Source organism: Diaphorina citri, unplaced genomic scaffold (genome assembly GCF_000475195.1).
Source record: "Diaphorina citri unplaced genomic scaffold, Diaci psyllid genome assembly version 1.1 scaffold320, whole genome shotgun sequence".
NCBI classification, from domain to species: Eukaryota; Metazoa; Arthropoda; class Insecta; order Hemiptera; family Psyllidae; genus Diaphorina; species Diaphorina citri.
This window is the reverse complement of record NW_007377755.1, coordinates 59,085-71,035: the sequence shown is the minus strand read 5'-3', so window position 1 is coordinate 71,035 and position 11,951 is coordinate 59,085. Positions and strand designations below refer to the sequence as shown.

Here is an 11,951-nt window from a genome sequence, read left to right as displayed (position 1 = left end):
AAGAAAAAAAAAAAAAAACTTTTACCCAAACGGGACATTGAACCGGATAACACCGGCGTCCAAGCTTTGCTTTGAGGGATTCAAAATGATCTACGGATCCTACGAGATTAGTTTTTCAGTTGTTTAATATCAGGTTGCACTTAGCCTTGTATTTCCATTCACGTCTGAAGTAGTGACGTGGTTCGGAATCAAGTACAGGAGAAACGCTACTCTGAATCCTATTTCACCTCATAAGAGGTAGGTTTCAGATTTGGTTTTCTATTCTAAGAAAAAGATAGAAATCGCAACACACTGGTCGTTTTGTCGTGAGATTCAAAAAGGTTATGAATTACAAATGTATTTTAATTAAAATAATAAAAAAAACTTCATACACACGCATCGAATTCACAGGTAATTAAATTATTGGTTTGTTTTTTAAAAATAATATTAATTGATTCATCTAATTTACATGTTATTATTATTTTGAGCTGAGTTCACAGTTTCTTGCTGGTCTTGCTTGTACTTCCTGTATCCCTAGTTCTTGTGTCATGTAAGTTTTTATTGAATAATTCTTCCATTCTTTCCCTTCTCTTTTGGTTTATAGACAATAATTATCTTTTAGTGATTGAGCAACACCTCTGAAGCAAATGCAAGTCCAGCAAGGAATTGTGTACTTGACTCTTGACAATGTCTACATCACATATTTAATGAGGGACGTTTCTACATTCAGGATAAATAAATATTCAATGTATCTTGCTTGTCCTCATAGGAGACTGAAAAGTGCTCTTACGTAGGCTAAGTCTGAACAGGACAGTGTGATTGGGAGGAAGGTAAAACACCGTGCGGGGGACTTTATACCAAGCCGGTTGAACGGATAGAAATAGTTATACATAGTTTATTCTATACCCTTACCTTCTCACACTTTTTTTACAATTGAAAAAGAGTAGAAGAAAATATTTTTTGTTTACAATGCCCAAAAGAACTGGAAAGAGCATTTACCATTCCAACAACAGGAGCGTTGACAGGTAAATGGACAACTGTGATCAACCCTAGATTCATAATCATTGACCCATTTCTGAAAGCAACTTCAAAACTTTGCACTACGTCACAGCAACTATTCACAAAGGTTATTCAATGTTTTTATCCTATAATAACTTTTACGAAGTGATAAATACAAGGTATGAAGTTCTTTCGGAAACGAGGGTCATGACTCTTATTTTTATTAACAAAACGCCGTTGCTTTACAAAAGTGACAATGCGAAATAAATTAATCTGCAATGTAATTTATCTGTCGTCCTCAATATACAAAACCAGGAAAATATACACTTAGGGCCCAATGCACAGTCGTACCTTAATGATTAGGTATTCCTTTAAGTGCTTTCCAAAATTCATATATGCATAGTGGATCTTAAACTCTTCCTGAAAGTTCCTAATTACGCAAGCGCAATGTGTATTCCGACTTTCTTTTACATTTTAATTTTAATACACTGACGTGCAGATAATTTGGAACAGATTGACTTTAAAATGGCTGTAACAGTGTTCAATAAAAACTGAAAACTGTCCTAAATTTTTTGCATTCCAGTGTATATTGTATCCATGGAAACTAAAAATCATTTTTTTTAAAGAGGTTTGACAGAGGGAACTGTAACTGCTTTGGTCTTATCGTCCCGAAATCGAAGATCCTCAGAGAAGGAAGACAGGAGAAAGCCAGCCGTTCCGATTTTTTTCGAATTGGTGTCAAATATGTATAGTAGGAATACCTGCTGTACACCTATACACAGATACAGTTTACAGTTCTGTTCTACACCTTTTTTTGAACTGCAGCCCGCGTGTATCTTGGAAAACTCAGATGTGGCCCGTGACCGAAAAAGGTTGAGTATGGCTGCTCTATGAGAACTAGACACAAGACTCCAGTGGGAGATGTCATCATTTTCATAGGTTTGAATTTTATTCAGCATTGCACAGCTCTGTGAAACTGAAAGCGCCACTATCTACAGCTTCCAATGTGTGGCCACTGACTGATAACAGGTACTTCTGGTTGCATACTTACTGTGGAACTCACTCTAAAAAGAGGTTCAGTCTTTGTTTTGACTGACCGAGTCCTATCTAGTACCTAAGGTAGGAGAATACCATAATGGAGGAGTTGCAATTGGGAAAATATTATAATAAAAAGTTTAAAAAGTTGTGAAAAATCCAAATCTGAGGTCAAAACTCGGAAAAAGTAACTTTAAAAGGTCGAAAATTCAATTTTTATTTGCCGTTCTAATGAAAAAGTTTGAAGAGTTGTGACGTCAGATTTCACGTCAAAATGCGCAGAAACGCTTGCACACAAACAAACGAAGTGAGAGTCATGAATTATGACGTCATCGCCTACAAATCTAACCTCGAATTCCATTTCCACTTCCAATGGATCCAACAGTGTTGCCAGATGCATGAGGTTTGCAACAGTGTTGCCAGATATGAGTCATATCACGTCACGTTATATGTCAGGGTAAATAAGAAGAGGGATTTATACATTAATACAATTAACATTTAAACACTTTATTATTTTAACATTTATTTTATCACAGTTATAATAATTTTAAGACACGAGCTACACGAGACATTTCAAATCCGCCCCGGGCGGGAATCGAACCCGCGGCCTAGCGCTTACAAGGCAGACGCACTACCAACTAAGCTAACTAGGCTGGCACTAAAAATCAATCGAAACTGGTCGCTGGTAAAAATGAACGCGATTAGTATCCAAATTGAAGAGAAGAAAATATAGAAATTATTTTTTTCATTTCTGAGCTGTCAATGTGAATCTGACCAAGTGATTCAAGTGAACAATGTAATTTTAAATTTTTTTGAACAGTTTGATAGGTGAAAAATCGAAAGTGGCCTATGACGAACAGACGCCATTAGTATTAAAGCAGAAGAAAATAAACAACATAGGAAAATGGATACCTTAAGGAAGTAGGAAACCTTGAGGAAAAAGGAAAACTTTATCATTTAGGAACGACTGTGCATTCGGCCCTTGACGCCAAAATTATCAGTTCACCCAAATAAAGCAAAGCTGCCTACATTTTGTCCCATTTTTTCTATCAACAGTTAAAACCAAAACCAGAATCAATTTTTTCTCTGGTTTAAACTAACTTTAGATAAAACTTAATCGCATTTTTAAGCAAGGGGTCCACAGCCGATTGTTTTATTGTTTCAAATTTTTAATTCATGAGAATTTATTGTCAATGTCGCTTACAAAATCTGAAACTAAATCAACCTCTCTGCTTATAAGTGATTCAATATTATATTACTTAAAGTTGAAAACAAAAAACTGGCATTTGTGTAGGGTGCAATACGCAAGATATTTTTGAGTCAAGAGTAGAGGAGAGTGGATCAAGAGTAAGTTGAGACAAAGAGAAAGAAACATCTTCACTGATTTTTCTTCTAATGGGAGGGGCCACAGAGTAAAGTATCATGTAAACGAAGCCGCCAAGCCCTTTCATAACTCTCTTGACTTGAACTTATTCGTGAACCATTCTCTCAATAATTTCGCAATTTATTTCTCTTTCTACAAAAGGCAGCGATAAAATATCAGCAAACAAAACAGGGGGATTTGTTTGGAGTGACGGGGGATTTGTTCAAGATAGTCAAACTATACCTACTTCTTTCGATTTCCAAGACAAGAATCCCACCAAATACATCTATGTATTCGTCATTTGAACTGTAAGTACAAGATGTATCTTCTTTTTGCAACTGCTCAGAATCTTTTCAATCTTAACCCCTCCCAAGTGAAAGCCCAAACATTTCCTTGCGAAATCAACCTCTCTACCCCATTTCAAACCAAACTTCCCCTTCAAGCGACAGGCGCCAAGCATTGTTCTTCCATTAGACTGATTTACACTAACCCGATATCCCTCTGCCCATTGAATCATTCTCACACGATTTCGCTTCCGATTCCCAGATTACTAAACCTAAACTCCAGTCAAGTACATTCAAAATAGTCTTACTGGAGATTCAGTGAGAATATTCACATCTGCCGTTCAAGTCACAGTAATACGCTCATTTATCCATTGCTCACTCTCATCGAATCGCATGTAAAAATAGTAAGCTTGACCGACACTGTAGTGAGAATCGGACTTCATCAATCAAGGAGAGTATTTCGAAAATGAAATCCCCCACAAAACAAGCTTTTTGGCGGTTTTCGGTGTAATTTAACAATATCTCAGGAACGGTATAAGCTAAAGACTTGAAATTTGGTATGTAGTTCACAAATGCGACAAGAATGCAACAGTAAAGGTTTAGTTGAGATAGGTGCTGCGCTTGGCGGTATTTTGACCGCGAGCTTTTTTTGGCGGTTTTCAGCTATACCGACTAAACGGTTAGAGATACATATGATAAAATTTAGGGTAAAATAATACTCAAATAAGCATCATTCAATAGGATAAGGAAAGTCGTGTGATGTTCACACCAGATTTTTTCATAATATTTTATTATTAATACCTATGTAGGTACCTAATTTTTAAAAAGAAGAACACAATTACCTACACAAACAGCTTTTACTCTTCACAGTTGTATTTCTTGTAGGTATTTGTGTTCTTCTTTTCAAGATGAATCTTCACAAAGTCACGTCAGAATCTATCAGTACCTAATTTTTATTCAAGGCCTCGAATTAAGGATAAGGACCTTAGGTATGGGCCTATCCAAAAATGTCGGCCCTTAAAAGTGGTGAGATCAGAAAATTAAGGCCAAGTCTGCATTCCCAATTTTTCGTATCTGCTGAAATGCTGGATCTCAATTCCTTCAACCTTCTCTCAATTTCAACTTGGCAATGTTTTTAAAAGAATTAATTTGAGAAGGAAAAACATTGGAATTATGATAGGGGTAAAAATGCATCGAAATGTTTCGTGTAATATAACACACTGGCGTGCTGAGGCCGGAACTTGGCCTGGCGCACTGTCGTGCGCCTAGATGAAATTCTGATGAGTTAGAAATCTATCGGACATTGGTATCGTGTAAAGCTCACACCCCACTATGTCTTCAGAAGTTCGGATCATGTTCCAGTCATATTACATTGAACGAATGGTCAACCATTGATACAGGGGATCAAATAGGAGTGAACATACAAATATGAATCTTACATATAATCTCCAGTAGTAATATTGGGACCTGCAGTCTATAGTGGACATGGGCTCTGTGTAAATCAGACTTGAAGCAGGGCGGTGCGGAGGTTCTAGTCTAGCGGCATTCCCACACCTTCACCGTCTTATCTACACTGCCCGTCACGACATAGGGGTGCGCGCGATGAAAGTCCAGACTCGTGACGAAGTGTGAATGCGCCTCCAGTGTTTTCATATTGCGCTTGTTAGCCGTATCCCAGACGCGCAGGGTTTTATCATCACCGCATGACACGAGATATTTCCCGCCTGGGTGAAACGTAACACCACGCACCCAGTTGTCGTGACCAATCAGAGTGAATAGCAGAGAACCTGAACCCACATCCCATAGCTGAGGAGAAGAATATATTATGTATTATATTAGTTAATAAGTTTACCAAAACATTTAGAGTAGACCACTTCCCAATGTAACAAATTAGAACTATGTTCTCCGTTAAGTCCGATTTTTCAATATTGCTATAGGCGCGGCGCAATGCTGTTGTTTGTTTGTAAAAGTTCACTTTTCATATAATGAAAGGTGATCCTCTATCAGTCTATCATTTATGTGATAGATAGTAAGGGTAACTTAGTTTTCTTGTACTTCAGACCTTTAGTCCTCAGGTGAAAGTTTCAACGTATCCCACCCTCTTCCTCACTCCCTGTACAAGTCTTACCTTGATGGTTTTATCCCGGGAGCCAGTAGCAAGGTAAGGGCCTCCACCCTGGCCGGGGGGTCGGCCTGCAGCCTCGCTGATAGATTCCGAGGCCACACCAGGTGCCCATGCAACACACTCTACTGTATGATCATGACCACGTAGCTCGGCCTTTGTTTCCTTAGTGGCCAGAGACCAGACACGGGCCGTGTGGTCATTGGAACACGAAGCTAGGAGAGTACCATCCGGTGATACCTTGATCTGACGCACCCACTCCCGATGACCTGTCAGTGTCTTCACACAGTACCTGAAACCCAACGCAATGATTAATACAACACACAGTACCTGAAACCCAATGTATTGATTAATACAACATATAGTACCTAAAACACAATGCATTCATTAATAGGTTAATACCAACTTTGGAAGCATCGTCACGCTATGCCGCCTGAAAATCCAAACCTATAAAATTGATAGAGGCCTCTTGGGCCCGTTGCACATTGGACGCGTAAACGCGCGAGTCTCAGTAGCACGTAGTCGGCTGCAAAACCAAACCTATGAAAATGATATAGAGTCTATTCTATTCTATCGAGGCCTCATAGGTTTGGTTTTGCAGCCGACTACGTGCTACCATAAGTCGTGCGTCTAGTGAGACACAACTAAGACGCTTTACACTCTAGGACAGTTATACTCAACCTGCGGCCCTCGAAAGGTATCACAAATCACATTGAGCAGATCAGATCTTGATTTCTCAGTATTCTTAGTCAACAATTTGGTCAGAAGAATCTAATGGCATTTGTTCAACCATGATTTATTTCTGCCCAAACCTAAGTTGACCCAGATGAATTATTCAGACAACAAATGTCTAATAGTGTAAAGCACTCTATTATCCTTGTCTTTTTTTATAAAGTGAGATGGATCAGATCTCGGGACACATGATTGTTTTAGCAAACGGTACAATGTACATAGGTAGGTAGGTTTACAATTTTTATACAATTTTTTTTTAATAGATTTGTGAATGCACATGTCATTTCATAATTATGTGCCTTTCCATTCCATAATATAAAGCAACCTCTATCACACAACCCTTAGTCATTTTTTTCTTTTTAATAACGGCTTTTTTTCGAATTGGTGTCAAATATGTATAGTAGGAATACCTGCTGTACACCTATACACAGATACAGTTTACAGTTCTGTTCTACACCTTTTTTTGAACTGCAGCCCGCGTGTATCTTGGAAAACTCAGATGTGGCCGTGACCGAAAAAGGTTGAGTATGGCTGCTCTATGAGAACTAGACACAAGACTCCAGTGGGAGATGTCATCATTTTCATAGGTTTGAATTTTATTCAGCATTGCACAGCTCTGTGAAACTGAAAGCGCCACTATCTACAGCTTCCAATGTGTGGCCACTGACTGATAACAGGTACTTCTGGTTGCATACTTACTGTGGAACTCACTCTAAAAAGAGGTTCAGTCTTTGTTTTGACTGACCGAGTCCTATCTAGTACCTAAGGTAGGAGAATACCATAATGGAGGAGTTGCAATTGGGAAAATATTATAATAAAAAGTTGATTCCTACGTAAAAAGTTGTGAAAAATCCAAATCTGAGGTCAAAACTCGGAAAAAGTAACTTTAAAAGGTCGAAAATTCAATTTTTATTTGCCGTTCTAATGAAAAAGTTTGAAGAGTTGTGACGTCAGATTTCACGTCAAAATGCGCAGAAACGCTTGCACACAAACAAACGAAGTGAGAGTCATGAATTATGACGTCATCGCCTACAGGAGCGTATGCCGTGACGTCAAAGTTTATGATTTACCGGTATTTTTTAAATCGATTTATCTCGGTATCTAGAAGTCGTAGAAGAAAAAGAAAAATTCCGTTGGTCCTCATTTTTCCTGCTCTATGACTTTGAAACATCACCCAAGTAAGCGCAACTGATCTATTCACTGATCTTATCCTTACTATAATAAAATTATAAGATGCTGATTGTGAATATTGTGATGAAGAATAAACTCACCCTGTGGCCACCTCCCACATCTTGATGGTTTTATCACGCGAGGCACTCAGTACAAAGTCTGAGTTGGGTAGAAATGCCACACCGGTGACATTGTGATCATGACCTTGCATTGTCTTCAGACATTGGTACGTAGACATATCCCATAGCTTGAGAGACATATCTGCCGAACATGATACCAGGAGTTTGCCTGCAAATCAACAACCAATGGAAATGATTGAAACTTTCACATTTCCAGTGAATAATGAACAACCAATGAAAAATGATTGAAACTTTCACATTTCAAGTGAATAATGAACAACCAATGAGAAATGATTGAAACTTTCACATTTCAAGTGAATAATGAACAACCAATGGAAAATTATTGAAACTTTCACCTTTCAAGTAAATAATGAACAACCAATGGAAAATTATTAAAACTTTCACATTTCAAGTGAATAATGAACAACCAATGGAAAATTATTGAAACTTTCATATTTCAAGTGAATAATGAACAACCAATGGAAAATTATTGAAACTTTCATATTTCAAGTGAATACTAAAACCAGAGAATCCCTGGTGAATTAAATTTTCAAAGTGAGCCCATAACCAGGTGGGTATCACACCAGTGTTCCTCAGTGGGAGTCCTGGGTTCAATCTTCTGTGCAGTTGAAGTTTTTGGCTTTGACTTGGAATTAAAAGTGCACTTCATCTGTGAAAAGGATTTATTGCCTTACAAGAAAAAATTCACATTCACATTTACCCTGCCTTGGTGTAGTGGTCAAGACACTAATCTGGTAAACACAAGATTATGGGTTCAATATCAGCTAAAGTAAGAAATTTTGTCAATATAATCTGAGAATTTAACATGACAGCTACATTATCCAGTCTCATTTGAGTACTATTATTAGTAGCTATACTTTATCAAGTGACCAGGATCCCAATTTGTTTACCTGATTGGTCAAAAGCAATGTCCTGCACCGAGTCCAGATGTCCATGCAAGGCTCGCTCATACTCTCCGGTCTCGTAGTCCCACAGTCGTATAGTTGCATCCTCTGAGCACGATGCCATCAAACTAAAAACTGGATGAAAGATGACCTTGATCACTGGGGAGCGGTGACCAGACAGGGCAAACTTCTCCGGAGCCCGGGGGATCCACTCGGTGGGTGAACGTTTGGCTCGTGTGGGGGCACCTGGAGGAGGAGGACAGAGAGATTAACATAAGTTGTTGAGCAATAAAACAATATAAATAAGCTCCTTGTGTAATGTAGATGTAGACACATACAAACAAATAATCTCAACCCACCACCTTTTTGGAAATAAGATTAGATTCAAAATGAAACTATTCCCACAGTACTGATGCTACCAGTATGATAGACACAGACACAAGAATAGATCTGATATGCTAAGTTAAACAGACATACTCTGTAGGTATCTACTTAAAATATTTTATACCTTCAACATATTCTTTTTCAGCTTCAGATAATTTTGACTCAAGCTCAATCACTTTCTTTTGTAATCGAATCACTGATGTCCACTTTTTCTCTAAAAGGCCACTGTATTTCTTTTCAACTTCTGCTGGCAAGTCAGCATCTTTTTTGAATCCTTCCAATGCACTGAGATATCCATTGCTCAGGAGATAATCAGCCACTGCTTTGTTTCTGAAAATAATAATAGTAATAATAATAATGAGGTCTTTAATGTTCAAATTTCATACAAGTAGGTACTTAGAAATTTTATAAAAGGTGGGATTATTGCCTTAGGCAATTTCTGAAATTCAAACCAATAGGTATTTTAGGTGATGAAGAAAAGCAATAGGTTACATACATAATGAAAAAAACTAGTGACATGGGCACTATAAGTTTTTTTTTTTTTTTTTTTTTTACAGATACAATGAGATCTACCCCATGAACCACATACCTGTCTTTCAGAAAATAAATTTACTCATAGGGGAAAATTAAATTCCTTCTTGTACTTTGTACTTGGATTTTCTATGCTGCTACAAATACATGAACATAAGTATGTACAGGAGAGATTGAAAATATGTTAGGCCAACAAAACATAAGGAATAAAAGTAGGTATACTCTTCAGGACCATAAGCTAGTCAGCTAGTCCCATGAACAATAGGTACCAAGAAAAGCTCCTTTTTGTATTCAACCTAACCCTATAATAACACTAATCACTGCTCTAATTGTGAAAACTCCTTCTTGCATTTAACCTCACCCTATGATAACACTGGTCACTGCTCGTTTATGCCAGTTCCTTTGGTAGCAATATTCCACGGATGTGACTTCTGCACAAGTACCCATACATTGATTAATCAAATGGTTTTCCTCGCTGATTATTGATTTTTGGAAACTTACTTACCTACTATCATCTGCTATCAACTCAAGGTCATGTGGTTTACAAATACAACCAATAGTCACTAGTAGGGTTGACATCTGAATTCCAACTGAATGATTTCTCAGTATTCTTAGTCAACAATTTGGTCAGAAGAATCTAATGGCATTTGTTCAACCATGATTTATTTCTGCCCAAACCTAAGCTGACCCAGATGAATTATTCAGACAACAAAAATGTCTAATAGTGTAAAGCACTCTATTATCCTTGTCTTTTTTTATAAAGTGAGATATGATTTCATAGCAACATTAAATCACTTGTTTAAAACCCTCAGACTATACTTACAATTCTTCCCGTTGCCTCTGTGATAACACCATTTTCATGATGTGTATACAGACAATAATGAGGAACAAAACTGCTCAACTAAATATCATTTAGCATGTGGTTTGAATCTGGAAATCAGAAAGAAAGATAGCTTTGAAGTTTTTAACCTGAACATGAGCATTAGGTAACTACACTATGTAATTTTTTCAACATCAGGTGATAAAATAGGTACAAAACAATTTAAATAACATAACTTTGGGTTATCATAAACTACCAAGTACAAACATTATTACAAACCAATTGACAAAACACCTTTCTTCTCACCCCCTTGTTATCATTTGGCAAGACAGTTAAAAAATATAGGTAGGGTACATACCTAAATCTCATTGCACAATGTTTTATTTCTATTTTCAACTTGTCTGCCAGTGTTTATCGATTTTCGAAAACGAAATGTCAAACATGATTATAACTAGTCATGGGGAAAACGCAAGACAAGAAGCAAAAGCATTTCTTTTGCAACATTTTAACTTACTTTACTGGTGAATTTTGCATTCATTATTCAATCCAACCCAGCAGCTGCTTATGAAGATTGGCAAAACGAAATCTTCAATCGAGTAAAATCTGATTGAGAGGTTGTGTCTTAAAATTAAACAAATTATTATTTTTAATCCAAAGTTATCAAGATAGAAATGTTGTTAAAAATTGATGGAAACTTTTTTTTACTTTTGCCCAATAAAAAAATATTCAAAAAATTACAAAAAGAGGTGACGACGTCCATTAAATTTTCAACATAAACAAATATGCGCATGCCTGAACATTTTTTAAAAAATCAGCTGGAGGACTGGGGAGGTTTTTCAAAAACCTCTTGCGTTTCGATGGATCCGAATGATCACATGAAAAAAATCGCTTGCATTTCAAATTTTTCAAAAAGTAACCGCGAAAACAGATTTTATTTGAAATTTTGAATACCTATTTGAACAGTGAACTTTGAACTTAGTTTTGCAGAAAAAAAGGAAAACATTTTTAAAATTTGCGGTTTGCCATTGCCAGTGACTGTGGGTAAGCTGGATCAGAACTTGCAAAGCTTGCAGCATTAAATTGGAAGGATCCAATGCCCACCAGGCCAATACCAATGCATCAGAAGAAGAGATCTGCAAAAATTGCTGGCTCCACAGGTCTTCTGGCACAAAATAGATCAAAACCAAAATGAAATAAATTTGGATCCAAAGAGAATAACCAGCTAGTTTATTGAACCCCATGATGTGAAATTACCATGTATTTTCACCCTGAAATCATTTGAATAATGTTTTTTTTATTATTTTTTTATTTTTTTTTTAATGTTTTATTTAGGAATTTGACATCTGTGGTCTAAAACTCCTATCTACGTCAAATAAGATTACAATAAAAATCAAATACTGTAAAAGGGGGAAAAATAATAATGAAAAAGAATATAAAATAAAAATAAACAACAAATTTCATTTTTGTCTTATATAACAGGTATCCTAGATAAGGTATTATTTCTTTGT

The 11,951-nt window shown here is 36.8% G+C and overlaps 1 protein-coding gene across 1 annotated transcript; it reads right to left on the bottom strand.

Annotated features, from left to right (window-relative positions):
- Positions 1-4,831: 4,831 nt before the first annotated feature.
- On the bottom strand, positions 4,832-11,197 carry LOC103507528 (lissencephaly-1 homolog). The gene is made up of 7 exons (XM_008472008.3): positions 10,958-11,197; positions 10,447-10,553; positions 9,217-9,422; positions 8,715-8,954; positions 7,786-7,972; positions 5,789-6,074; positions 4,832-5,466 (listed from the first exon to the last, which is right to left on the bottom strand). Exons 2-7 carry the CDS (start codon positions 10,482-10,484, stop codon positions 5,197-5,199), a joined length of 1,227 nt encoding a protein of 408 aa, XP_008470230.1. The 5' UTR covers positions 10,485-10,553; positions 10,958-11,197; the 3' UTR covers positions 4,832-5,196.
- Between the last annotated feature and the right edge of the window lie 754 nt (positions 11,198-11,951).

What these genes read in the sequence shown, in the direction of transcription:
- LOC103507528 (XM_008472008.3), bottom strand. Translation starts at nt 10,484, where the DNA reads ATGAAAATGGTGTTATCACAGAGGCAACGGGAAGAATT. An exon ending in CAGAGGCAACGGGAAGAATT is followed by an intron (nt 9,423 to 10,446) that starts GTAAGTATAGTC and finishes TATTATTTTCAG; the next exon opens with AAACAAAGCAGTGGCTGATT. An exon ending in CATTGCTTTTGACCAATCAG is followed by an intron (nt 7,973 to 8,714) that starts GTAAACAAATTG and finishes GTTGATTTGCAG; the next exon opens with GCAAACTCCTGGTATCATGT.